The sequence below is a fragment of the Siniperca chuatsi genome, linkage group LG18 (assembly GCF_020085105.1).
Source record: "Siniperca chuatsi isolate FFG_IHB_CAS linkage group LG18, ASM2008510v1, whole genome shotgun sequence".
Taxonomy (NCBI): domain Eukaryota; kingdom Metazoa; phylum Chordata; class Actinopteri; order Centrarchiformes; family Sinipercidae; genus Siniperca; species Siniperca chuatsi.
Window position 1 is genome coordinate 24,954,042 of NC_058059.1, and position 25,000 is coordinate 24,979,041.

The following is a 25,000-nucleotide window of genomic DNA, read 5'->3' on the forward strand; positions in this document are numbered from 1 at the left end:
ATTTTCACCAGTGCTGGCTCTGTGCTATGATGCACTCTAAATCCTGACTGAAAATCCTCAAATAAACTATTGTTATTTAGAAAGTCACACAACTGATTGGCGACTGCTTTCTCAAGGATCTTAGAAAGAAAGGGAAGGTTAGATATAGGTCTATAGTTGGCTAAAACCCCAGGATCAAGAGTGGGCTTTTTAAGAAGCGGTTTAATTACAGCTATTTTAAAGGATTGTGATACATAGCCTGTTAATAAAGACAGATTGATCATATCCAGTAAAGAAGTGCTAATTAAGGGTAAAGTGTCTTTAAGCAGCCTAGTTGGAATGGGGTCTAAGAGACAGGTTGATGGCTTAGATCAGGGTGGTTCGCAGGTGCCCAGAGAAAACTAGAGTCCAACATTGTCTTTGCATATGTACACACCGACTCAACATTAACTTTAGTGACCTCCGATTGGCGTAATCAAGAGTTGTTACCGCCAACGTGAATAACAATCTTACTGCATTAATTTAATTTACGGTCAGTCACTCAGTCACAGTGGTTGCTTCCTCAGCCTCACCTTCCTCAGACAGGCTTCAGAAACACATGTGTGGTGTCACAGACACAGGGCCCTGGTGTAACAATAAGTTTGTGGTAGCTTGATGAAGCAAAAAGTTATTTAGAAATATAGCCACAGGCGGCAATGGGTGGGTTCAAACCTCGATGGGCCAAAATTAAAGCCTCAGGCAGCAATGAGCAAAGTCACTTCAGCTTACTTAATTTAGTTTGAAAGGAGTGAGACCAATCACACACTTGTTTCATCATCACAGAGCCTGCAGCGTTTCAATAATTGCGCATTTAAAGTTCCATAAAGTTCCAGTACCACGGGGCCCCCTTCATCGGATTTTAAAGAAACTCTGTATGTTCAGGAGATGTCTACAGTAAATTTAATCAGGATTGCTCAAAGGCATCTTGAGTTACGGGCAAATATGTGATAGGACATGCCCACTCGCACCAACCAATAGGAAACCTCATATTTTACTTATAATACTTGCCCCCAGAGCATGCACAACAAATTTGGTGAAATTTTGTCCACCGGGTTTTAAGGTACAGTTTTTTTGGCATTTGTGACGGCCCTATGGGTCAAGTTCAAAATGCTTTGGCACGCCTATTCCAAAACACAGACTGAAGATATCTCCCCAAGATATATGATGATTGGACAAATCGTTAGAGTTATGGCCAATTTCATTCTAAGCCCTACCCTTTGTGAAGATATTTTGGTTGATGGCGGCCATGTTTTTTGACCGATCTTGCTCATTTATAATAGAAACGTGTATCTCAGTCCCAAGGTTGTATAAAAAATGTTGGTGTTGATAGAGTCAAAACTAAAAAAGTTCTGTTCATTTGACTGTTTTTCACATTATGCAAATTAGCAAAAAATCCATCATGGCAGACTTTAATGGTCCAGGAGGCTTTTTCGTAGAGCACATTGAGCTTGACTTGTGTGAGAAATTTCAAGTCAATTGAAGACACGGTGTAAGGGTTGTGGCCTTTCCAAAATTGCATGTTTGGGACTTAATTACAGTGCTACCATGTAGCCGATTGGGCTCAAGTTTCTGTGGAAGCATTTGCACATCATTTCCAGTTTTTGGGCCAGGTTTTGTGTTTCTAGCTCATTCTAGCTCACGGCAGTTTGAGCCTCAGCATAAGACAAATAATAATAATAAACGGCACAAACTCAATAGGGTTCTACCGCTTCGCGGTTTGAACTTTAAAAATGCACCATGTAAGCACAACATATACTGAAACATTATAGGCTTAAAACTAGATTATACGAGTAGTTCCGACCAAGCAATCTGATTGGTTAAATAGACATTTAGAATGTGATCCAATCAACATGACAGTACCATGCTCATCACTAAAAATATAGGAGTTATTGGAAGTGTTACTCTTTTCAGCCTTGATGTTAGTCTGTGACACAGCACTTCTACCTTAAAAATAGCTAAATCTGTCCATGGAAAAAATATTATTTTCAACAGATATCTTAGTTACACCAAGATTAAGCTAGCAAGGCAGTTTTGTGTTTATATGTGTAGTATTTATTCAGTTTGGGAAATCCCACGATCTATAGAAAGCATTAGCTCAAGTTGGCTGGCTGACTCAACAGGACTAGAAATCATAGCTAGGTCGTTATTAAGGGTCAGCCTCCTTGCTGGAGTAGTAAACTAGGTTTCATTACATAGAATTCTGTTGATACGACTGATTGTTTTCAAGTTATTAGTCAGACCTCGTGTGTTTCCAGGGAAACAGTGATAACACTCGCAAAAAGCTTTTTATTTTGAGAGCGAATTGCCCCACAATATGAATACATTTTGATCAGAGCCCGACCGATATGAGCGCCTTGGTCCTGACCGCATCACTGTCGTGCCAATAATGACGTTAAAACACACCCTCTCGTATAATATTCCTTAATTTTTAACTCAAGCCTCAAGTTATGTAATAATGCAGGACTTGCCTTATGGCCCCTTTCATTTTAGTTTATAATATTCTTGATTTGTGCATGAACTATTAACAAATATATTTTCAATTAATTAAATGACCACAAACTTATTGGTTTGAACCTGGAGTCTTCAGGTCCCATGAGGGTCAGGGGCCCCAGAGCACAGACACTACAGTCATGGCCAGTATCCTCACTTTGCTAAACTCTAGAGGTCTAGAACAAAAACTTTGAATCTAGAACTCTAAGTATTCCTCACAGATATACAATACAGTAAGAGCTGGTACTACTACACACTCTGTATGTACTTGTATTTAGAGCCTGACTGATATGGGATTTTTGATACCGATACAGATTAAAGTGGGGAAACATTCACCGATTACCGATATGGCTGCCGATATAGTGAATTTTTGAGCTGGAATAAAAATAAACCTTTTCTATGTAGATTGTGCGCCAATTTAGCACTAATATGCCTATGCAAAGGTATCAGAAGGCTGCTTTCTTAAACAAACTTTATTTAACATGTTAAATAGTTTAACATATACAGTTCTAGACATGATAGCTAAATAAACATCAGTACTGTATGTTCAGTATCAGTCAATTGCTGACCATTTGAATAAATAAAACAGCTAAATATTGTAATATATTGTACTAAATAAAAATGTTCTACTTTAGTATTGTACTAAAGTACAGTACTAAATGTACTTAGTTACATTCCACCACTGCTCTCGACTAAATCACATTATCTACTCTATCAAGCTATGAGATTCATGCTACAGCTTTGTTCCGATTCTGAATCATTATTTCATTTGATTGAACTCCAATCACCTTTTTCTTGTTTATAAAAACATGTCATTTGTAGCAATATTTCGCTGTTAATGTGAACGGTCACAAACATTAACTCATGGTTCACTGCTGCCAAGTCAAGAGATAAACAACGTCTCTGCTATAAACGTTCAGGGGAAACGTTTAACGTATCCGGTGAAAAAACAGGCTCCTGGCGTTATTTATTTACTTTCCAGCATTGCACCTCACCAACTAGGTAACAACGTAGCGTGAAGTCAACACTCAGCAGACTCTAACCACCACTGCAGCATCGTCTGCTGAGCTGCAGAATGATGAAGAGATGCTCTGACACTTACCTTTCAATCTGCTACTGACTGACAAACTATAGCTGGCTAGCTACCTCGCTAACACTGCAGTTGTGATAAGCATGAGTGACATGAAAGTTGTCAGGGACAGGGTTATAGTTATAGAGTTATATTGAAAGGGGAAAGTGAAAGTGTTCATTGTTTATTAACTTTCCAGCAATGTATTTCACAAACTAATTAGTAACTTACCATGAACACACCGCTTTGACTCCACTATGTCTGCTCAGCTGTGCACACGGCACGCTGAGAGCATTGTAGCGATAGTGACAGCCCACATTTCCCAGCATGCGCTGCCTAGTGCTGAAAGCAGTTTTAAGTTAGCTGCCTTGTGTTCCAAAATGCAAATGTTACTTTTTGTTAGTGTTCATAATGTGTCTGTTCAGAACATGGTGGCTTATGTTGGTAGTTGTCACGTTTGTGCTAGTTTATAGTTTTAACCATTAGTGAGGTGGCTGTTACAATTCATGACAACATTTCAAGTTCTTGAGAGTTGCTTCTGCTCTCTCATGTTACACTGCATGTTACATTGCCACTGTAGTCACTTTGTAGTGATACCAATATACTAACACAGGCCTTTAATTTTGCCTAATATCCTGAAAAGAAAACTGTTTTATATCGGCTCATACTGGATAACATATAAGCCAATACCGATACATCTGCGATAGGCCAATATCGGCCGATGATATCGGCTGACCAATAAATCAGTCGTGCTCTACTTGTATTGACATAGGAGTACCATGTCCATGTGAAATCCTGTTCCCCAGTTGAAATCTAAATCAGTCATGTGAGACTGTGACTGAAGGACTTAAGCTGTATGAGTTCCTGAATGTAAAGTGTGGGGATTATGGCATTAGAGCTGAAGATCAGAGTATATTAAAATCACAGCTAATACACACAGCAATGTTCCCTTTCTTTTCATACAGTGAGTAGCCTTGGCAGTGTACACACTACAAGGTTCAATCTTCAGAATTGAGAAAGATGTTTGAACCTGGCATTTGTTGTTTGCCATTCTCTCAGCAGTGCTATTAAGACATCCATATCTTTGTGACTTGAGTCTCTGTTTAGTTGAGGACGTCACGCTTCATTCTGTCCACTGCTGATGTGAATTTTTTATTTATGTGTTTTTCCTTTCAGCGATGCCTTTGACTTCCAGTTTGGTGCTGTTATTCTGCGACTGAAAGAGGGACTGGATGTGTCCCATATCCAAGGACAAGGTATCAAACACATGCATACACACACAACATGGTTCCAGAGAAGCGCTTATGGTTGAAATCAATGTGATTTTTCCAATATTCATATGTAACACAATATGGTAGATGTATCCAAAATCACAAATCTTTTGTTGGTTTTATCAGGGTTATCTCAGCTTGGGCTTGGAGGCAGCACAGAAATTAGTGTGTGTGAATGTGAAAAATTCAGACACTGAGATTGGCAAAATACATAGATCTGCTAAACTCCAAACACTAATTATCATTAGCAAAGATCAGTGTAGAAAAAATTAATGTAGGCTAGCAGCTTCTCGTTTAACCGATGCTGACTATCACTTTTACTGGTTAAAATGACAAACGTCATCAGTGGCATATGAGCTGTCTATAATTAATGTTAATTCTTTGAGTAACTTGATAACAAAATTAAATTTGTTTGTGTGCTCTCTGCAGCCGGTGTCTGTACAGATTGTTTGTGAGGGAAGAAGCGCCACTCTGTAACACCACCGTACATTCGCGAGTGGACTAAGTGGTTCTGTATTGCTAACAACTCCAACAGAGTGATACATCTTCTCTCGCACGTCAGTTTCAGTAGTCACATTCTGCGAGTTAAATTTTCATTCATATCATATAAATAATCTGAGTTTGTCAATTTAAAAGTTTTGAATCAGGACCTTCAGTGTTTGGATCAAGTAGCTTGTAGCTTGAAAAATAAGGTGTGCCAAATTTAGTAGCTACAGCTGTTATTTCAATGTGCCAGATACATATTTCAGAATCAGAAATACTTTATTGATCCCCGGAGGTGAAACTCTTTATTAATTAATTATTTATTTATTTAATCAACTTTTAAGTAAATATAAGTATTGTATCAAACTCTGTATTAGCAGATACCCAATATTAAAGGACTCAGATTGAGACTGGGACAAAAATCGGGACATCCCTAATTGAGTTGTATTTTGGGAAATGTAGGATCCAGCAATTCCTGACTCCCGAGACCTGACTTAGAGTAGGGACTAAAGGTCAGGATATCTCGTCCTCTGCTGCTTCGACTTTGTTGATACTTTTTTAATCTGTCTCTTGTGAGTTCCCCAGCTTTATGGAAGTGAAATGCTAAATCACTGAAGTAAAAAGAGATGCTGTTTTTCTCTGTCACTTTCATGTTTCTGTGTGAAACTGCCTAACCTATAGTTATGTCTGATTTCCTTTTTCTTGTGTTCTTGTTTTTTTTTCTTACCCTCACATTCTTTAAAAAATTCTGTTTCTATCTTCTTTAATCTTATTTTCCCTCTCCTTGCCTTCTTCTTCCTGCACCTCCCCCTCCATCTGTCCTCTCATTCCATTTCCTCCCAGATGAGTTGCTGTCCTCCCAGGAGAAGTCTTCGGGGATGAAAGATGTGATCGTGTCCATAGACACCAGCAAAGACTCTGACGCTGATTCATCCAAGCCATCCTCCAAGGCCACCAGCCTCCAGAACAGTCCGGCTATACAGAAAGGTCAGCCAGCCTCAGTATGAATGTCTCTACATTCATCTCAATTTATTCAGTTTTCAATTCAATTTTATTTATATAGAGCCAATTCATAACAAAAGTTATTTCATTGCACTTACTTGCAATTACAGTTACTTTTTATATTCCCACTTACCATCTACCAAGCAGACTTTACCGTTGTTTACCGTGATACCCAGGCAAGACAGTGTTGACATGGCAAATTATAATTTATGAAGTTAGATGAATATCTTATATATTCAAGCCAATAAAGCACTTATATACTATAAATATATTATGTATGTATTATTCACAGCCTGTCTGTGATTGTTTAGGCTTTGTGTGTGTGTTTATGTTGCTCAAACATCAGTTCAGCTCATGACAGAAGAAGGCTTTTCATCCAATCATCAATAGCGTCCCTTATTCTGCCTCTACACACACACACACACACACACACACACACAGACCTGACAGGAAGTCGCTTCAGTGACCCATGACCCCAGTCGTCCCACTGGGCCCAGTTTGTTAGTCCACAGATGTCTTTGGGGTATATGTGTGTGAGATCACCATCAGTGTAATGTTTAAGTGCCACCCACACAACTCTGAGCAAGCAAACAAAGGAACGGTTCCCAGATTGTTGGTACTGTAGTACCAAACATTCCCAACTACAGCCTGAGCACCAGGCCTCATCCGGTCTGGATTCATGAAGGCTGATAGAGTATTTGGTGTTTATTTATTATTGTTATATTGGGTCAAGCTTTTCATATATGAACAGCAAAGCCCTCTACCACTACATGCTTAGTTTATTGTCTTTGATGTTAAATGTAGGATGAGCTACATTGACCAACATGAAATCATTACATTGTTGGTCTAAATTCAGGAACAATATTAAATCACGTAAAACAAATCCCCCCCAAAGAAAATACCATTCAGTGACCATGTCACCCAAATCTACATGCCCATTAGGACATAATTTCAGGTTATCACAACTTGGGTCTTATTTTTGTAGTTGTAACCACCATTTCTATCACTGTACTCACAAAAGTAACTGCTGAGACCTGTTTTTATCATATTTTACTAGGACCTTGTTTTCTGTTAAGCTCCTGTTTCACGTTGCTGTTGATGTTGTTTGTCAATGTAAACTCAACAATTCTTTCATGTTTACCTGTTGTCTTAATAAATTCACAAACACAAACATTTCCACAGCACTAATTCCATCAATAGAACAGCATTGCTGTGTCATTTTAACAGAAATATGTTCTAATTTTGTTCTAATTCACTTTTTAATTCTAATTGCTTTTTTGATCTCTATTAAGTTACTGGTAATGATAGTCAACACTTCCTGCAGATGTTTCACATTAAGAACCTTCTAAAGACTCAAAGGACACAATCCCTTGCTTTCCTGGTAGGCTTTCAGACTTGAAACACTTACAGGGAGTGTTGAGTTTCATTGCCAGTAGCTTAAGAGCATTAGAAAAAACTATTACTGCAATTAGTGAAATGAAAACAGTGTTTGTGTCAAAAGGAGAAAGTCAGAGTTTACCATGTGAGCCATTATAGAGAAAGTATTACCACCCCGTCAATGTTTTTTTTTTTTTTTTTTAACCACCATGTTTGTACCAGCGGAATACTCACTTTTTTGAGATGTTAATGAGTTACCACATTGTAATATAGAAAAAGGCAGGTATTTATGAATGTCCATTCAGCATATGTTACTAGTGATAATTAATGAGCCGCCCAATTGAAGGGGTCACACACATTGTACAAATGTTTGTCTGGTTAGGGTACAAGAAGTAGCAAAGTGAAGATGAATGCCTCTATTTGGGTAATCCTCTTAGTCCCAGCCAAAGCTACTACCTGAGCCATTATTAAGACAGAATCTTTGCCCAGTTCCCCTCCACTTTGCAGAGTTGATTTCCATTCTGAGTCACCCTCCTCACACTGTGTGAGATTTTCATTTTAATCCAAGCATGGTCTCAGTAGAGTAGTTCAGCTTGAGAATTAGAACTGATTCATGCGTTAATACTCTCACATGTCCATGACTGTTGCTTAACAAATGGGCAGTGGAAGCCAGATTGATTTAACTAGAGAGTCCTGGCTCAGAGCTGCTGGTTTTATTGTTCAGTTCAGGCCTGAGAAATCTTTCCATGAACCTGAGTGCCAATCTGTTATCATGACGCTCACAGCAAACTGTTCTCCTCAGGACTATATGTGTATGTGTATATCTGCTTTGTTGTACTTTTGATATTTGATACTGTACATTTTCTGTAGTACTTAACTTCATCTTGATTCATGACCAAGAAACCTCAGTGGTTACTTGATGGCACATCAAATCAACATTTCAGTTATGATTTTTTTCTCTCCTTTTGTCTCGCATTTCCCAGATGACGATGATGATGGCAAAGCTACAACTCAGCCCCTGTTGAAAAAAGGCAGGAAATCCACTTTATTGGGTTGCCAATCTTTTGTGTGCTCCTTTCAACTTAAGTCATATTTCCCTTTCCTCATGCTCTCCTTTCTCTTTTTATCACCTAATTTTTCACTGTATATTTTGAATTCCTCTTTTATTAACATACTGTCCTGCACCCTGCTGTCTCTGTCTTGCGTCTCTCCCCGTCTGTCCCGTGTTTCTGGCCCACTAGCTACTTGGCTTTGGGGAATAATATTTTGTCTTTTCCTCTCTTTCTCCTGCTCTCCTGTTAACAGTCTCCAGCTTGTAGCTAAAGCCCAATCTCTGAAGCTGTACTGTATGTGATAGTGACTTTAAGTGAATCCAAGTCTTGAGTATTCAATGTTGTGAGTGTGTGCCAACATTTCAATTTCCTCCAGAGTGTCTTCAGTCTCTCTTGCCTTCTACTTCTTGTCTCTCTGGAGGTGACAGTTTGTCTGGGGCTTTCTTTTCCAGGATGAAAACTGGTCTCCTGTTTTCATGTTTCCAGCCCTGTCCAGCTAACTCCTGAACCTCTCATAGCTTCTCTCCCAGTTTCTTGATGTTCAGTATTGATGGTGTTTCCCCCGTGTTCATTAAGCCAAAAATAAAGAAATCATCCAGACATTAGAAAAAGAGTACCTATATCAAAAACTATGTAACTTCTAAAAGAAAAATGCTCAATTTAATACACTTACGGAATTTATTGGTACAGCCTTACTTGGTCTGGTATGACCAGTAGCATATCATGGCTAATGTTAGCTAATGTTAGCACTGACTTTATTTTTTGACACATAAAGACAAATAGTAATTCATTTTAACCCTAAAATCTACTTGCAGACACTTGACATTGCTGCAGATAGATCCCTGCACATTTGTTTTTCATACTATAATAACCAGTGGCTGCCTGGAAGGTAAGAAATCAATCTAAAAACTATGCTATGAAATGCTCTTGAAAATGAAGAACTCAAAGAAAAGGCACACCTATTCTAGTGAGGCAGTGGCTCGAGTCCTACTGTCATGCAAACTCAAGGCAACATTATCCTACAGACACAATGAACAGTTAACAGTCCACAGAGCCAAACACCACATAGATCTGTCCATAACTAACAAATGTAAACAACACACAGTTAGTCCACTTGGGATGTTTGGTTACTGTCCAACCTGAGTTCCACTCTAAGGATAATAGGCCACCAAAAATAGTAATTACAGTTTTATGTTGCTAACTAAATGGGCTTTTTCTATGTGTGTGTGTGTGTGTGTGTGTGTGTGTGTGTGTGTGTGTGTGTGTGTGTGGCAACCATCCTTGCAGACAAGAAGAGCCCAACTGTACCACTGAATGTGTCTGACCAGAGGCTGCTTGAGGCCAGCCAGCAGTTCCAGAACAAACAAGGAAAGGGCACAGTGGATGTTTGGTGGCTGTTTGATGATGGAGGTGAGTCTGGGAGAAAGAAAAATGTCCAGTTTTGGGAGATTAGTCCAATGGTGAATGTCACCAAGTTATCCACTATACCCAGTAGATCTAACATAGTTCAAATAGCTGTGAGCAGCAGTGCACTACTTTCACTGCATGAGGACCAAGAAAACCAAATAACGCCTATTATTGTTGTGACACCACACCTTGTATGTAGAAATGTTTGCTAGGCGGGCAACCAGTCATCACTTTTTGTTTCCAAAGTAAAATAATCCTGTTGGTAGGTAATACATCCACAATACAATGCACGTTTTGATTTGTTCAGTCAGAACATAATAATTATGAGATCTGTATCCATAAAAATAAATACAAAAAATACAAACTGAAATTTATTTTGGAAAAACTTTGTCTGTTGTCTAAAAAATACCATCGTAAAACTTAAATTATTCTTTTAAATGCACAGGGGCCTTGCATGGAAACACTTTGCACATAAACATATTAAAAATATATGGACACAGACATACATGTGCAAAGAACAAAATGAGTAATATAAAGCAAATTTATTTTAGCAAATTGCTGTCAGCAGGACAACACAGAGGCGTGCACCCCTGAATTGATACTCAAAATTACAATTGCAAATCAATCAACAGCTGTTAGAAAGACCAACTCTACCAGTGATGTGTTGATCAGTGGAGCTGACAGAGCTAATATGTTAATATAACTTATTCTGTATTGGGCGGAATGATTTTGGTTCTTTGTCAGCCCAGCAGGGTGTAAAGATGTGAACAAGGCCAGAGGCATGACTCATGTGTTCAAGACACTGACATGTGACATGTCAGCCTCTTCATTATTGACAGCAGAGACACTGACACTATTTGGTGCAGGCAAAACTGTTTTTGGAGTACAATGATCTCACTTCTGGCTCAATTCTGAACTGCTACTTAGAGCTGATGTTTTTGGATGACAATTTATATTTATATATGGTGAAAGTCATATGTCATGATATTTTAAGTGCTTACATTATCCTGCAAATCTCTATGTGTAAACTAGTCCTCTGACTAACTCCAACACCATTTTCTGAAATGTCTGAAGTGCATTGTTTGTGAATGGGAAGCCGGTGAGGGATCAGCAGTCACTCCTAGTAGTTGGTCAGGGGGCCTGCTCAGAGGGGGCTACTTCTATCGTCTACCCAACAAGTCTTATTTGAAAAATAGAATAAAAAAATTGAACATTCCTAAGTGTGCTTGCGTAAAAGGAGAGGCTGCAAAGATTCTGAAGCTGAGACACAGCAGATGTTTAATATTTACATCACAGAAGCTCTATGTTGAGCACCTGTTTGTTGCCTCCTTTCCAGGTCTGACCCTGCTGATTCCCTACCTACTGACCAACAAAAAGAGGTGGAAGGACTGCAAGATCCGCGTCTTCATTGGAGGCAAGATCAACAGGATTGATCATGACCGCAGAGCGTAAGTACTGCATCTTCTTCCCATCCAATATGTCAAGTTTAAAGGTTAACACAAGTAGATAATATGACGTTATATGACATTTAGCAAAAGCAATGACTTCTCACTTTTCCCAAGTGTACCACACCTGCTGGCAGATATGAACTCTTTTAATGAGTCTTTTGAAATTATTACCTGTTATTGCCAAAAACATACATGTACCCTTTGATTGTTGTAAAATTTAAAAACATTTAAAAATACGACAACAACTGCTACTGCTTCTATTTATAATAATAACGACCAACGACAAAGCCAAATGGCGGGAGACCCATGAATCTCAGCTTAGCTGGCTAAGCTATCACGTTGTCTGGCCCATTTGAGATGTGTGTAAGCGTGTAAATGTACATGCAAAGGTGTGTGGGTTTGTGGAGAGAGAAGAGGAAAGCACACAGAGTAAGGCACAAGGAATGTCAAATGCCGTGGCAAAGCGTAATAGCTGTCCCTTTATCACACAGTAATCCGGCAGCAGACTTTCGTACAATGGCCGTGTTACTGCACCTTAGTCTGATAAAGCACACTTATTAGCTCCCACAGTGGCTAAATGTAACACAGTTAAAACAGCCCAACAGTTTGGTAACGAGACAAAATCGAACATGCTAACACAAAGAAAAACACACAGCAATTGACAAGCCGGGTTGAATGCCGAAATTGTTCCTTTCGGGGCTGCAAAGGAAAACAGCGGTCAACATCGTTAGGGGCTCAGCTCCGTGAAGGGCACGGTTGGTCCGTGTCTCTTCCTTCTGCAGGTACGGGATCGTTATGGGGAGTAAACAGTCAGGATCCAAAGTGTTCAGCAAACACAAAATAGTCTGTTTCTCGTCCAGCGAGTTAAGACTTCTAGGGAAATTAAAGTTCATGTGAAAAGCATCTTCGTGTGGTAACAGCATTTACTGTGGAGAGAGGTGTGATGATGCTCCTCCTTTCGTAAACGGGTTACTGTGGAATGGCAACGGGCAGTGTGGAGTGCCAGGCTTTATGGAGTTGGTGTCGTCATAAATATGCGCTGAGATTTCATGTGCTGTCTCGCGCATCTCGTCCAACAGGAGTCTGTTGTTTAGATTCAACTAAGATCTGACGTTGGGTTCAAACGAGATCTCGTCTCAATTTCACATTCAGGTGTGAATTAACGGCTGTGTCGGCTTGGCGCATTCCTACTGGGAGGAATGGCTGAGTGGCTTAGTGGTAGAGCGGGTCGTCCACCAATCGGAAGGTCAGTGGTTCGACATATGGACTGAGACAATTTATATTTATATATGGTGAAAGTCATATGTCATGATATTTTAAGTGTTTACATTATCCTGCAAATCTCTATGTGTAAACTAGTCCTCTGACTAAAAGTCAGTTAACTGTGTGGACGGCTTCTCTCAGTCCACATGTCGAAGTGTCCTTGGGCAAGACACTGAACCCCAAATGCTCCCGAGGGCCTTCAATGTGTGAGTGTGTGTGAATGATTAATTAGTTTCTTTGTACTGATGAGCAGTTCTGCCATCAGTGTGTGAATGGGGTAAATGCGATATGTAGTGTGTGAAGCGCTTTAAGTGGTCAGAAGACTAGAAAGGCGCTATGCAAGTACTGTCCATTTACCATTTACTGTCTGTTCTTTGTTTCTCAGTCAAGCCTCTTAGTGAAGGCTTTGGCCTTTCCAGGTAGGCCTGTCTTTTGTCTCTCACACGTGGTGAGGCTAGGCAAGGCCCAACAATGGCATTGGATGAGAACAGGATGAAGCCCTATGGCAGCCCTGGTGCTCTTGTATTAGTTTGCATTATGTTTATAGATTACTACTATTATTCACTATTATTCTGCCGACCATGTATATAAATGGAGGTGGACCAGACATTAGAAAGCTCCACACTCCTCTGCTCAGCTGCTGCTGACAACATGACACACTGACACTGTGTTTGTCTGCAGCTACAGATACTGTATGTTCTGTTGAAGTGTATGTTAGCCACAAGAACTTGATATATATTAATATACAACATGTCTAAAATAAATGTTTACTTGCCATTTGTAAAGTTTTGAAATTTGAAATTGGCCATTCCAAAGTGACAGTTTGGCTGATGCCCTTGTTACATACTTTGGAACACAGTGTAATCAGGACACAGTGCAGGACATAACACTGCATAAAATAAGTTATGATTTATCTCTGTATGACAAATGGTCAAACTGGCTGTTTTTATTTTAGTTTAGTTTTTAGTTACTATAATTGCAAAAGCTTTGTTGAGTCATAAAATCATCTTTTGTTGGCATCAAAATGTAACACTCACAGCCTCTGACTTACTGCCTAATTAGAGCTGAAGAAGTAAACTAAAGGATCATTCTAATGGCTTAGGATCCGACAATGTGGTTAAATTTTACATTACTGATGACCAATTCATAAAAAATATGTCAGACTCTTGTAATTAACCTTGGGAATTAAACCAAAAAATGATCTGCTAATGTAGGCCACGAGATGCAGCTGAAAGCTCCACAACATTTTCAGAAGTGGACCTTGTGCTAAAAAAATGTTGACAATTATTCAGACTGATTTCTTACTATCATTATATCATTAAAATGTACTTGTTTGAGACTTGAAACTAGCTGCAGAGAGCTAATCCATCTGAGTGTTTTGTTTCCTTCATTTTGGTATCAAATTTATGTTATTGTTATGTGGTTATGTAGTTGAGTGCAGGTCTGCTTTAAACACACTACTGTGGTGCGTTCAAGAACGCCCTAACTCATAACTTCACTTGCACAAGAAGTAAAGGCAACTAAATGTTTACTGTGAATGTTTAGTCGACAGCAAGTTTCAAGTTTTCAAGTTTCAAACTTATTTTTATAGTGTAATGAAATGAACTGAGACTACTTACTACGACTGCCTAGAAGGAATGAGTCTAAAATATTACGACTAATTGTGGAAAGTGGTCATCAGTAATGTAAATTATACTTTGTGGTTAATGAGTTAATGGTTAATGGTGGGATTTGTTGGGTCTCTGTAATTAATATTATAAAGAGTACGGTCTAGACCTGCTCTATAGGAAAAATGCAATGAGATAACTTCTGTTATGAATTGGCGCTATATAAATAAAATTGAAGTGAATTGAGTGAAAAAACAGAAAAACAGACCTGGAGTCAGGATGTGGTTAGCTTTGCATAAAGACTGGAAGCAGAGCATCTGACTCGGTGAAAGAAAGCAAATAAGCATGTTTCACAAAATTGAACTATTCTTTTGAGGATGTGATATTTCCAATATCATCTATAGCTGCATAAATCTAAACCTTCATGACAAAATCAGTTTTTAGCACAAAGACATCTCTCACCCTCTGCTGCTCTTGTTGTCGTTCTACACACACACTCTTTTCCCCCATCATTCTCTGTTTCTCATTGTCCCCTACAGCTGCCTCCTACCTCCTTTTGTTAGATAAAATTAGCTTGGTGCTAGCAGCCTTTTATCTCTGTGTGTGAGCACACAGCTCTATGTGCACTTTGAATTCCCCTTTGTGTTTGTTTACTGTAAAACTACAGAGTGGCCATTTCAACAGATGTCTGACACTTCCCATATGGTATACTGACAATCACACATGCTTTCAAAGACAGAGAAACAGCTATTACGCGGACTCAGTTTTACAAACACGGACCAGGAAAAGCAACAGTGAACACACCTGGTTGGTGCGTCATTCAATATGATGTCATTAGGCACCACATTGGTTTCGATAAGCTACATCATTACAACAAGCCTCCTCCACACATAGCTCACCTGCTGTTGTGAAAACGGAATTGCGGCCTCTATGTCTGTCCCTGTATGATACAGCGAGAGAGAAATAGAAAGAGTTTGAAAATCGAATAGCTATCCAACGAACGAATCGCCTTATCCAGTGAGCGTTAGCATTCATTTGAAATGGTGTTTGTGTCCACCTGATGAATGAAATTCCAATAGTCACTTTCCTATTAGCTCTGGTTTGGTCTCTATCAACGCCTGAGAAAATATCTGGATCTTTAGCTGCTAAATGCTACACAATGTTCACCAGCTAGTCTCTAATTACAGTTAGAGTCTGACTGCTGTTTGGTGCTGGCCAGGTAGCATACAGTGGGTTTATCAGAGCTTTTTCACTGAAAACAGCTGTCAGTAAAGTTGTGGGCCATAAAACCAAAACAATGAGCTGCAAGTCGTTATAAAGCTTCATAGAGCTGAGGGGGAACAGAGAAGCTGGTGATAATTCTCTGTTGGTTTGTCACTACGGGTGACACCTTTCGCATTACACATAGTCATTTGACTGACTATGACTGTTAATATAAAATATTGATCAGTGCAGCATAAGATTTAATTTGTATTGGGTTTCACATTTAAAACCAGGAACGTGACAGTAATACAAAAACAACATAAACATGCCGTGGTATAAAGCTCTCCATATGTGACAGATAATGCTTTCAAGCACTCAGCTTCTTTGAAGTTGAAGCTAAAGGAAATGCCTCTCATACACAGAATGCCACAGTGCTCCCAGTAAAGTCTGTCCTACCTGCCTCCACCCTCCCAGCAACTCCATGTTCAAACAAAGCTATTTAAAGCAGCTTCCCCTGGCCTTCAGGATGACTCAATGATGTTATCTCTGTCCACAGCTCCATTGATTGAAAATGTCTTGCAGCTGGTTTCCAGTATTTATTCCAAAGCTCTTTGTTTTTGCTTTTTCTGTGCAGGATGGCCACTCTGCTGAGCAAGTTCAGAATAGACTTCTCAGACATCACTGTGCTGGGAGACATAAACACTAAGCCCAAGAAGGAGCAGTAAGTCTTCAATTAACTTCAAAGAGCAAAGCTTTTCTACCTGCTGAGTCACATTTTCACAGTTTTGTCATTCCTATCTGTTAAAATAACTTTTTACTCACACTTAAAGGTACTGTATGCAACATTCACTGCCACTAAATGCCACTAGCACACCAGCATCTCCGACCAAAACAAACGTACCCTATGGCCTACCAGACTCCATTGAGAAAAACTGTAATTTTACCTTGCATATTGTCATAAAACACACATTCAAACTGGACAGAAACAAAATAAAACTCACAAAAAAATGTCTTTGTTAGTCTTTCCACTGTTCCAACAATCACCAACGCTGGTTTGTCGAAAATAAACCCTTACCCGTAATATTCTGGCTCTATGCCTCATCCGACAGCTGTGAAACAGGTCGCCATTGCTACAACATAATCCTTGAGGATAAATGTGCCTGTCAAAGTAGCCTACGTTGACTAAAAATGCAACATGACAACACTATGGAAAGGATCCCTATACAGATAGACCTTTTTGTTAAACAGTAAGATCCTTTTTGTTTAACGAGAAACAGGCATTACATCATCATCTTTGTTAGTCTTTCCACTGTTCCAACAATCACCAACTCTAGTTTGGTCGAAATAAATCCTTAAGAGCCGTTTCTTTTCTGAGAAAAGAAACGGCTCTGCTCACAAAGGAACAGTTTTACAGGGAGGAACTCACATGCACTAACATGCATGCACGGCTGGACCAGCTATATAAACAAAGCACAGAGAAGCTCCGATAACAACACAGGCAGAGGACGCCATTATGCCACTATATCTTGCCACTATATATACATAGCAAATAGTTGTTGTCTGCTATATTAATGTTCAGATTCTCATATACAGAACCTTTTAATGTAAATTATCAAATAAAATCCGGTCAAATAAAGACTGGTCACTAAAGAAATATTGAGGGGGTGAAATTACCTGTGCTATAATGGCTTAGATAGTAAATTCAGTATTTTGTCCATCTCCACAGCATTATTCTATCAGTACAACAACAGAGTTATTTCATACTCACCACTCTGCTGAAAACACTCTTTTTAACACAAACTCTGTTTTCGTTCACTAGTTATTTCCCATTGCTTCTACTTTGTCAGTTTTTCAACCACTGTTAAGCTACTACTGAAATCATCACTTCCTGCAGATGTTTCACATTAAAAACCTACCAAGGAAAGGGAAGGATTATGCCCATTGAGCCACTGGAAGGCTTTTGACTTGAAACAAAACTGCAGGGAAGTGTTGAGTTTCATTCATTGTAAATATTTTTAAAAAAGCCGCAAAGTAGAAGCGACTGGAAATAATTAGTGAATGAAAACAGTATTTCTTTCAGAGAAGAAAAAGTGAGAGCAGCAGAGTGGTGAGTATGACATGACTCTGTTGTTGCACTGATGGAATTAGTGCTGTGGAAATGTACATTATACTAAGTCTATCAAGACAACAGATGAGCATGGAGGAAGTTTTGAGTTTGCATTAATCTGGCAGCAGGGGGGAATTAGGAATGAAGACGTGTTTCTTACACGTACTGGGGTCAGCTCCCCAGTTTAAACAGTTTAAACCAATTATGCCATTATACCAAACCAATTACATTAGCCACTTATTTGGAAGTGAAAATAAAAGTAAATGTCTATTATCATCTTCCATCATTTTGTAAAATTGAATGTACGTTAATGAACGTTAAGTATGGTAGGTCAAATTTGAACCTGGAAGATTTAATGGATGTCTACAGGAGACAGTTGGTATTCACTTCCAATAAAGTCAATTTCATAACATGGTTAAAACTAGATTTGTTTTAAACCTTCCTGGTCATTGCCCCATGTACTCTGTTGTAAAGCTGTGTTCAGCACACTCACCATGTCTCCGGATCGCATCAGTGAAGTGTGTAGGTAAAATGTTATTGTAACCAATAGGAATGATTGCTAAAACTACAAAAATTTCCTTTTGTATTTCCTTTACCGTAGTATTTACTACTTTGAATTACACAGAAACCCCATTGTTGTACAGAAAAAACTATGTATGTCTCCATATCATAGAGAAAATTCTGCAGCAGCTAAAAGCAGAACAGAAAACCACCATCATCCATGTCTAAATCACCCATGTCTTAAATTCTGTGTAAAGCTAATTATCATGAAAAGCAACAGAAAACCATTGTTGATTTTCATGGATAGATTTTACTATATGAATATATATGTACAATGTTTCACATCTGTCATCAACCAGCATAAATTAATAATGATAGACAGATGAGTCTATGGCCAGAGAGCCAGCGGAAGAGTGAATCACTGCCACCCTCATGTGGTCTGCTTGTGTAAAGACATGACAGTGGAAAACTGGCTGCAGAACCTGACACTCAGAGCCTAATGAGTTAGATTACATTTCAGTTTGCCTTGAACAGATAATGATTAGAAAAATCCATATATTTATATTAATTGGGAAATGACTTGATGACATAAAGACTGGTGTTCTACATATTTCTACATAACTTTTGGTCATGTTGATCCATAAAGAGTGTTGTTTTATCTTTTTGCTGTAACGTAAAGGATCATTCCAGCTAATTACAATTTGGGTTTCACTTTTGTAGATTTGTCCATCGTTGATATCAGTAATAATAACATTGTACTCACCAAGTTAATGTCTGAGATCTAGGAACACGGTCAGATCACTAAAAAGAAGTCAGAAATAGATGATCAGACAGGTTGGAAAGGTTGAAGTTATTTTGAAGAGAAAACGAAGGAGAACAGTAAAATTATTGCCCAAACTGTCTGTTGTAAACATCCATCACAGTTTACAGATCAACTTCCTACTTCAACTCTATTATTATTAGGATAATAAGGGATTAGGGATTATTAGTAATATTTCAGGTGTGCTTTTCAGTTTTACCTCCAAATAAAGTGGTTCAGATAACATGGATAATCTGTTGTTTCCAACCTGTCTGATTATCTGACTGCTCGTATTCCTTGACCTGACGAACGTCTTTGTATCGATATTGGCGTCATAATTGATAGAAATGAAGGCCAAAACTACAAAAATAAGACTTGAGTTGTAATAGACCGGAGTTATGCTTTTAATCTCTGCTTGATTTGATCATATAATTGACAAGAGAAAATAACACCACGTAAAACAACTCCATCCAGTTGTATCCCTGTATACGGTTGTCACATTTTCAAAAATTCAAGTGAAGTCTGAGTATTCTTTAAGGCTTCATGATGTTGATGCCTGGCTTGTATAAGGGGATTAACCATGAAGCTGTTGTTGTGCAGTGTGTCGGCCTTTGATGAGATGATTGAGCCGTATCGGCTAAAGGAAGATGACATGGAGCAGGAGGCTGCTGAGAGGCTGAAGAACAGCGAACCCTGGAGGATCACTGACAATGAGCTGGAGCTGTACCGCGCCAAGGTCAGCACACTGCTACTCACTGTAATTCACTGTATACTGTAACGTTTTGTGTATTTTAATTTCAGAAGTATACAACACTTGTTGAACAATGTTGTCAATGTTGATTATCCATGTAAGTTGATACCTGAATGTTTGAACCTGTATTTGTGTTTGTTTTGCTTTTCAGACAAATCGTCAGATCAGACTCAATGAGCTGCTGAAGGAGCACTCGAGCACAGCCAACCTCATCGTCATGTAAGCTAATGTGTGTGTGTGTGTGTGTGCGCGCGCATGCGTGTGTGCACGTGCACGTGTGTGTCTGGGCACTTGTGCATGCATGGGCGCTTGTTCTTGAATTACACAGTGTAATCAGAATCAGCTTTATTGCCAAGTAGGTTTACACATACAAGGAATTTGCTTTGGTATTTTGGTGCAAAACAGTAAACATAGTTTTATAATATTTCACTTCATCACTGACGACATGCTAACTCAGGATTACAGAGCGCCGTGCATTTGCATCTAAAAGCTACAAACCACACATTTGAAGACAGCGAGGTGAAGATTCTAAGTAGAGAGAAGAGTTGGTTTGAACAGGGTGTCAAGGAAGCCATTTTTGTGAAAAAAGAGAACCCCTCTTTGAACAGAAATGGTGGTCTGAGATTCAATCTGCCCAAAGTCTATCACAGTGTATTATCACCTTGGTCACGCCAATCGCATGCTAATCAGGTACTTAACAGTGATGAAGTAGATGCAGCCAGAAAACAATAGGCCTGATTACTGATTACTGGGCCATCTTGGAAACTATTAGGTCAGTTTCAGGTGAAACTAGCTATTAACAGATACTCAGTCAGATTCCTTCCTGAGGGCAGGGCTTATGTAACATAGAGTAGCTTAAATTTCTAGTTCCCGTCCCATTTTTTTCACAATTGAGAATGACTTCGGGATGGGAGCCGAAACGTCTTGATTCTGAAAACAGTGTCCAGATGACTACGACTGAAACCTTTTCTACGTTGGATTGTTGAACAACGTCGGAAATTTTTGTAACTTTCCAAAACCAAAAATCAAGTAGGCAGGGCATGAACTTCTCTCTCAAGTGTTGTTTTTTCTTTCTTCACACATTATACCATTATCCCCACGGTAATGATTATTGTGTTCAGACCAATATTAGCTCTATGTGGGGAAAAAAACGCAGGGTCAACCCGGAATAAAAGCTGAACTTGGCTCATCTATTGCCCTAAGCACACATTCCTGGTAAATTACTGTGTGTTGTCCATGGAGTTTTTACTGTTTACCTGGCAATCTTTGAGATAGAGATTAAAAGTATTGTAACTTTCCAGAGCAGTAACATCCAGTCTCATAGTATTATAAACCTCTGTGCAGTGTTTTCATGTCTGATAAGCCTTCAAAGTTATGAATCTATCATGCAAAGTGGAATTTCATGATCTTATTCCGTCTTCTCACTGTTACCTGAACACAGGTATTGCATTTTGTAACGCAGGGCTGTTTTCTGTCTGAACTCCTGGCAACCTGGAAAGTTTAGGAGTTTGGTTGCAAGGACTCTAAAACTTGGGTCTTTGGGATGAAGGAACTTGGCATATCTGCATCTAGTAGGGCTGCAATGAGAGTAAATATAAGTCAGTAAGAGATTCACATGGCAATTCAATAAACTCAGTTTATTGTCCAGCCCATAGCATGAAGGGTAGCCTCAAAATCCATTTCACTCTGGTTACTTGTGATGATACTATGACTCATCTGTAGACCTTGTTATTAAGAGAGGAGATGCAGGTTCAGTCTTTTAGCCTTTAGTTGACACATCATTGTAAGAAGTGATTTTCTTTTTATTCATTTGAATGCATCCCAGTCAATACTACATCACTCTCACTTGGGTGACAAGCTAACAGGTGATTTTAGATTTGTTGTCATGGTAAAACTGTTATCATGCACTATATCAGTGTGCATTTTACAAACACCCCCCACTGGAATACAAGGTACACCCTGTTTTCGCTTATATGCTGGGAATTTTGAATTTGCACAGGTCATTACAGATCAAATATTTATTTAGTCTGAAACAGTCGCTCAAATTTCTAAGAAAAAGTGACAGCCCTAGTACCAACTGAAATGTGTCTGTAGCAATAGGTATATAAAACTGTCATGTATCAAAGAATGACATCAAATGTCTGGTCAGATTCATAACCTTGTTTACTGATTCTTTGATCAGATAGGTCCTGATTTAAACCACAATTTTGTCAATTTCAGACTGTTCTTTTTTTTTTTAAGTCCATAACTTGTAATAAGAGGTCATAAGTAGACATGGGTCACAAGCCAAAAGGTTGGGAACCAATGTTGTAGAGACAACTTGCTCTGAGATGGAGGACCTCGGAAACTTGGAAACATTAATTAAAAACTTGAAACTGCTTGAAATGCTTAAGACAAGCTAGGGAAGAGTCGTCCGAACATGTAGAAGAGGCACAAACAAGTTGCAGTGAAACAGCAGTTAGAGCATCTTTGCTTTGTGATGTGTTTCTAAGTGAAACAGAATATTTGGACAGGATTTAGTTACGAGAGGGATTTGAATCAAATCCTTGAAATTTGATTGAATTTAGAAAAAAAGTGTGTGTGTGGCTTAGCAAATACAAAGTTGTAGAGATATGGAGCTGCAGGACTGTTCACCTCCACCCACAACTCCCTCACCTGCATTATTAGATCAGGAGGATAAGGGTTAAATGTTAAATCAGACCTCTACCACATTCTTTGGAAATGTAAACAAAGTTTTTGCCGAATGAAATCCAAACAATTCAATTCAATTTTATTTATATAGCGTCAATTCATAACAGAAGTTATCTCATGGCACTTTTCCTATAGAGCAGGTCTAGACCGCACTCTTTATAATATTATTTACAGAGACCCAACAAATCTATGTTGCATTCTAAATCATGACTTAAAATCCTCAAATAAACTATTGTTATTTAGAAAGTCACACAACTGATTGGAACTGCTTTCTCAAGGATCTTAGAGAGAAAGGGAAGGTTAGATATAGGTCTATAGTTTGTTAAAGCCCCTGGATCAAGAGTGGGCATTTTAAGAAGCGGTTTAATTTCAGCTACTTTGAAGGATTGTGGTACATAGCCATAAAGACAGATTGATCATATCCAGTAACAAAGTGCTAACTAAGGGTAAAACGTTTTTAAGCAGCCTAGATGGAATGGGATCTAAGAGACAGGTTGATGGCTTAGATGAATTAATCGTCTAAGTTAGTTTAAGAAGGTCGATAGGAGCAAAGTAGTCAAAACATATATCAGGTTTTACAGTTGTTTCTAAGGTTCCTGTGTTTGAAGATAAATTGGTACTGGTTGAAGGTAGGACTTTTTTTCTCTAATAGTTAAAATTTTATTATTAAAGAAACTCATGAAGTTGTTACTACTGAGGGCTATAGGAATACATGGTTCAATAGAGCTATGATTCTCTGTCAGCCTGGCTACAGTGCTGAAAAGAAACCTGGGGTTGTTTTTATTTTCCTCTATTAATGATGAGTAGTAAGCTACTCTAGCATTACGGAGGGCCTTCCTGTATGTTTTAAGACTATCTTGCCAGACCAAATGAGATTCTTCCAGGTTGTTGGAACGCCATTGCCTTTCAAGTTTTCGCGATGTTTGCTTTAATTTGCAGGTTTGGGGGTTATACCGTGGAGCTAACCTTCTTTGTTTTATTATCTTCTTTTTTTTAGAGGAGCGATAGAATCGAGTGTCGTTCGCAATGAGCTTGCAGCACTATCAACTAGATGGTCAAATTGGGAGGGACTGTGATTTGCATAGGAGTCCTCTTTTATATTGAGACATAGCATTGAATTAAATGCAGATGGGATCGCTTCCTTGAATCGCCACAGTAATATCAGACATCTAGAGTAGGAGTTTTTGCCTAATAGTGTGTAGTCCAGTAATAGCAGTTCAAAAGTTATTAAATAATGGTCCGATAAAGAAGGATTCTGTGGAAAGACTATTAAATGTTCAATTTCAATGCCATATACCAGAACAAGGTCGAGGGTGTGGATAAAACAGTGAGTGGCTTCATGTACACTCTGACAAAAGCCAATCAAATCGAATAATGAGATAAACGCAGTAACACACCTCGTACTATGATACCGTATCGCTCTGCTAGCTACCCACTAGCTAATGGTTAAGTGTTGTTTTATATGACGGCCGGGATCAGCTCGTCACCCCAAATACGTTTGATTGGATACATTTATGTAACCGCCCCGAGTTCAAGAAGATTCATCAAAAATTAAAAATTTATGTTTTACAGGAAAAGAGGCATTTTGATATAAACATACCCAAAATATTTAGCACATAATAAGAAATAAATTAACGATTAACACAGGGACACAGGATTAGAACTTTGAAAATGTAGTCTGCATTTCATTGTGTCTATAAAGGTGGTCTGAAAATCCTGTTGTCATTGAGAGCAGCAGACTTGATGAATCCTACAAATGTGGATAATGGAGCACACTTTCAGACAGTCTAGAAGGCATGGTGTTGACCTCAGTTGTACACAGTAAAAATGACCTCACTGACTGATAAACCAATAGGTGATTCCAGATATATTATTTTGGTATTTTATTTTATTTATTTGTATTTTATTCAGGCAAAGTTCTTAAACATCTGCTTGTGTTGAGACAACAGTGAACATTTTAGAACTTCTTTTTTTAACTGAACAAAAAGGGTTTAAGAGAATATATTATTACATATTTGTATTTTCTTAATGTAATGTATCAAAAAAAGTATTAGTTTGGTATCAGTACTGAAGCTCTGGTATCGTATCAGTACTAGTATCAATGAACTTAAACAGAAACAGCCCTATTAATGATTGCCCTCACTTTTTCTTGCTTCCTCTGTGCAGGAGTCTGCCATTGGCCAGGAAGGGCGCAGTGTCCAGTGCTCTGTACATGGCCTGGCTGGAGGCTTTGTCCAAGGACCTGCCGCCCATCCTCCTGGTGCGCGGCAACCACCAGAGTGTCCTCACCTTCTACTCTTAAATACACACATGGAGTAGAAAATCCAAGTTTTTAAGTCTCACATCCACTTCTTCCTCTGAGAGCAGACCCACATACCAGTTACAGTCCAAAACTAAAGGTGCACCACATACACTCGAGAGATGGTAGAAAACACAGCCACTGATGGAAACAGTGTTGGTA

General features: G+C 38.8%; 1 protein-coding gene across 4 annotated transcripts in view; it reads left to right on the top strand.

Annotated features, from left to right (window-relative positions):
- The window catches only part of slc12a2 (solute carrier family 12 member 2), a 95,643-nt gene that overhangs the window by 65,016 nt on the left and 5,627 nt on the right, over window positions 1-25,000 (top strand). For 3 of the 4 annotated variants that reach the window (XM_044173383.1, XM_044173385.1, XM_044173386.1), the window contains exons 19-27: window positions 4,754-4,833; window positions 6,175-6,318; window positions 8,694-8,741; window positions 10,050-10,172; window positions 11,506-11,617; window positions 16,325-16,411; window positions 19,698-19,833; window positions 20,000-20,067; window positions 24,706-25,000. The exon at window positions 24,706-25,000 is cut by the window's right edge and continues 5,627 nt beyond it. In XM_044173383.1, coding sequence (XP_044029318.1) covers window positions 4,754-4,833; window positions 6,175-6,318; window positions 8,694-8,741; window positions 10,050-10,172; window positions 11,506-11,617; window positions 16,325-16,411; window positions 19,698-19,833; window positions 20,000-20,067; window positions 24,706-24,841 — 934 coding nt within the window. In that variant the 3' untranslated portion in view covers window positions 24,842-25,000. The remainder of the gene's footprint in view (window positions 1-4,753; window positions 4,834-6,174; window positions 6,319-8,693; window positions 8,742-10,049; window positions 10,173-11,505; window positions 11,618-16,324; window positions 16,412-19,697; window positions 19,834-19,999; window positions 20,068-24,705) is intronic. The other variant, XM_044173384.1, reaches the window with a different exon arrangement.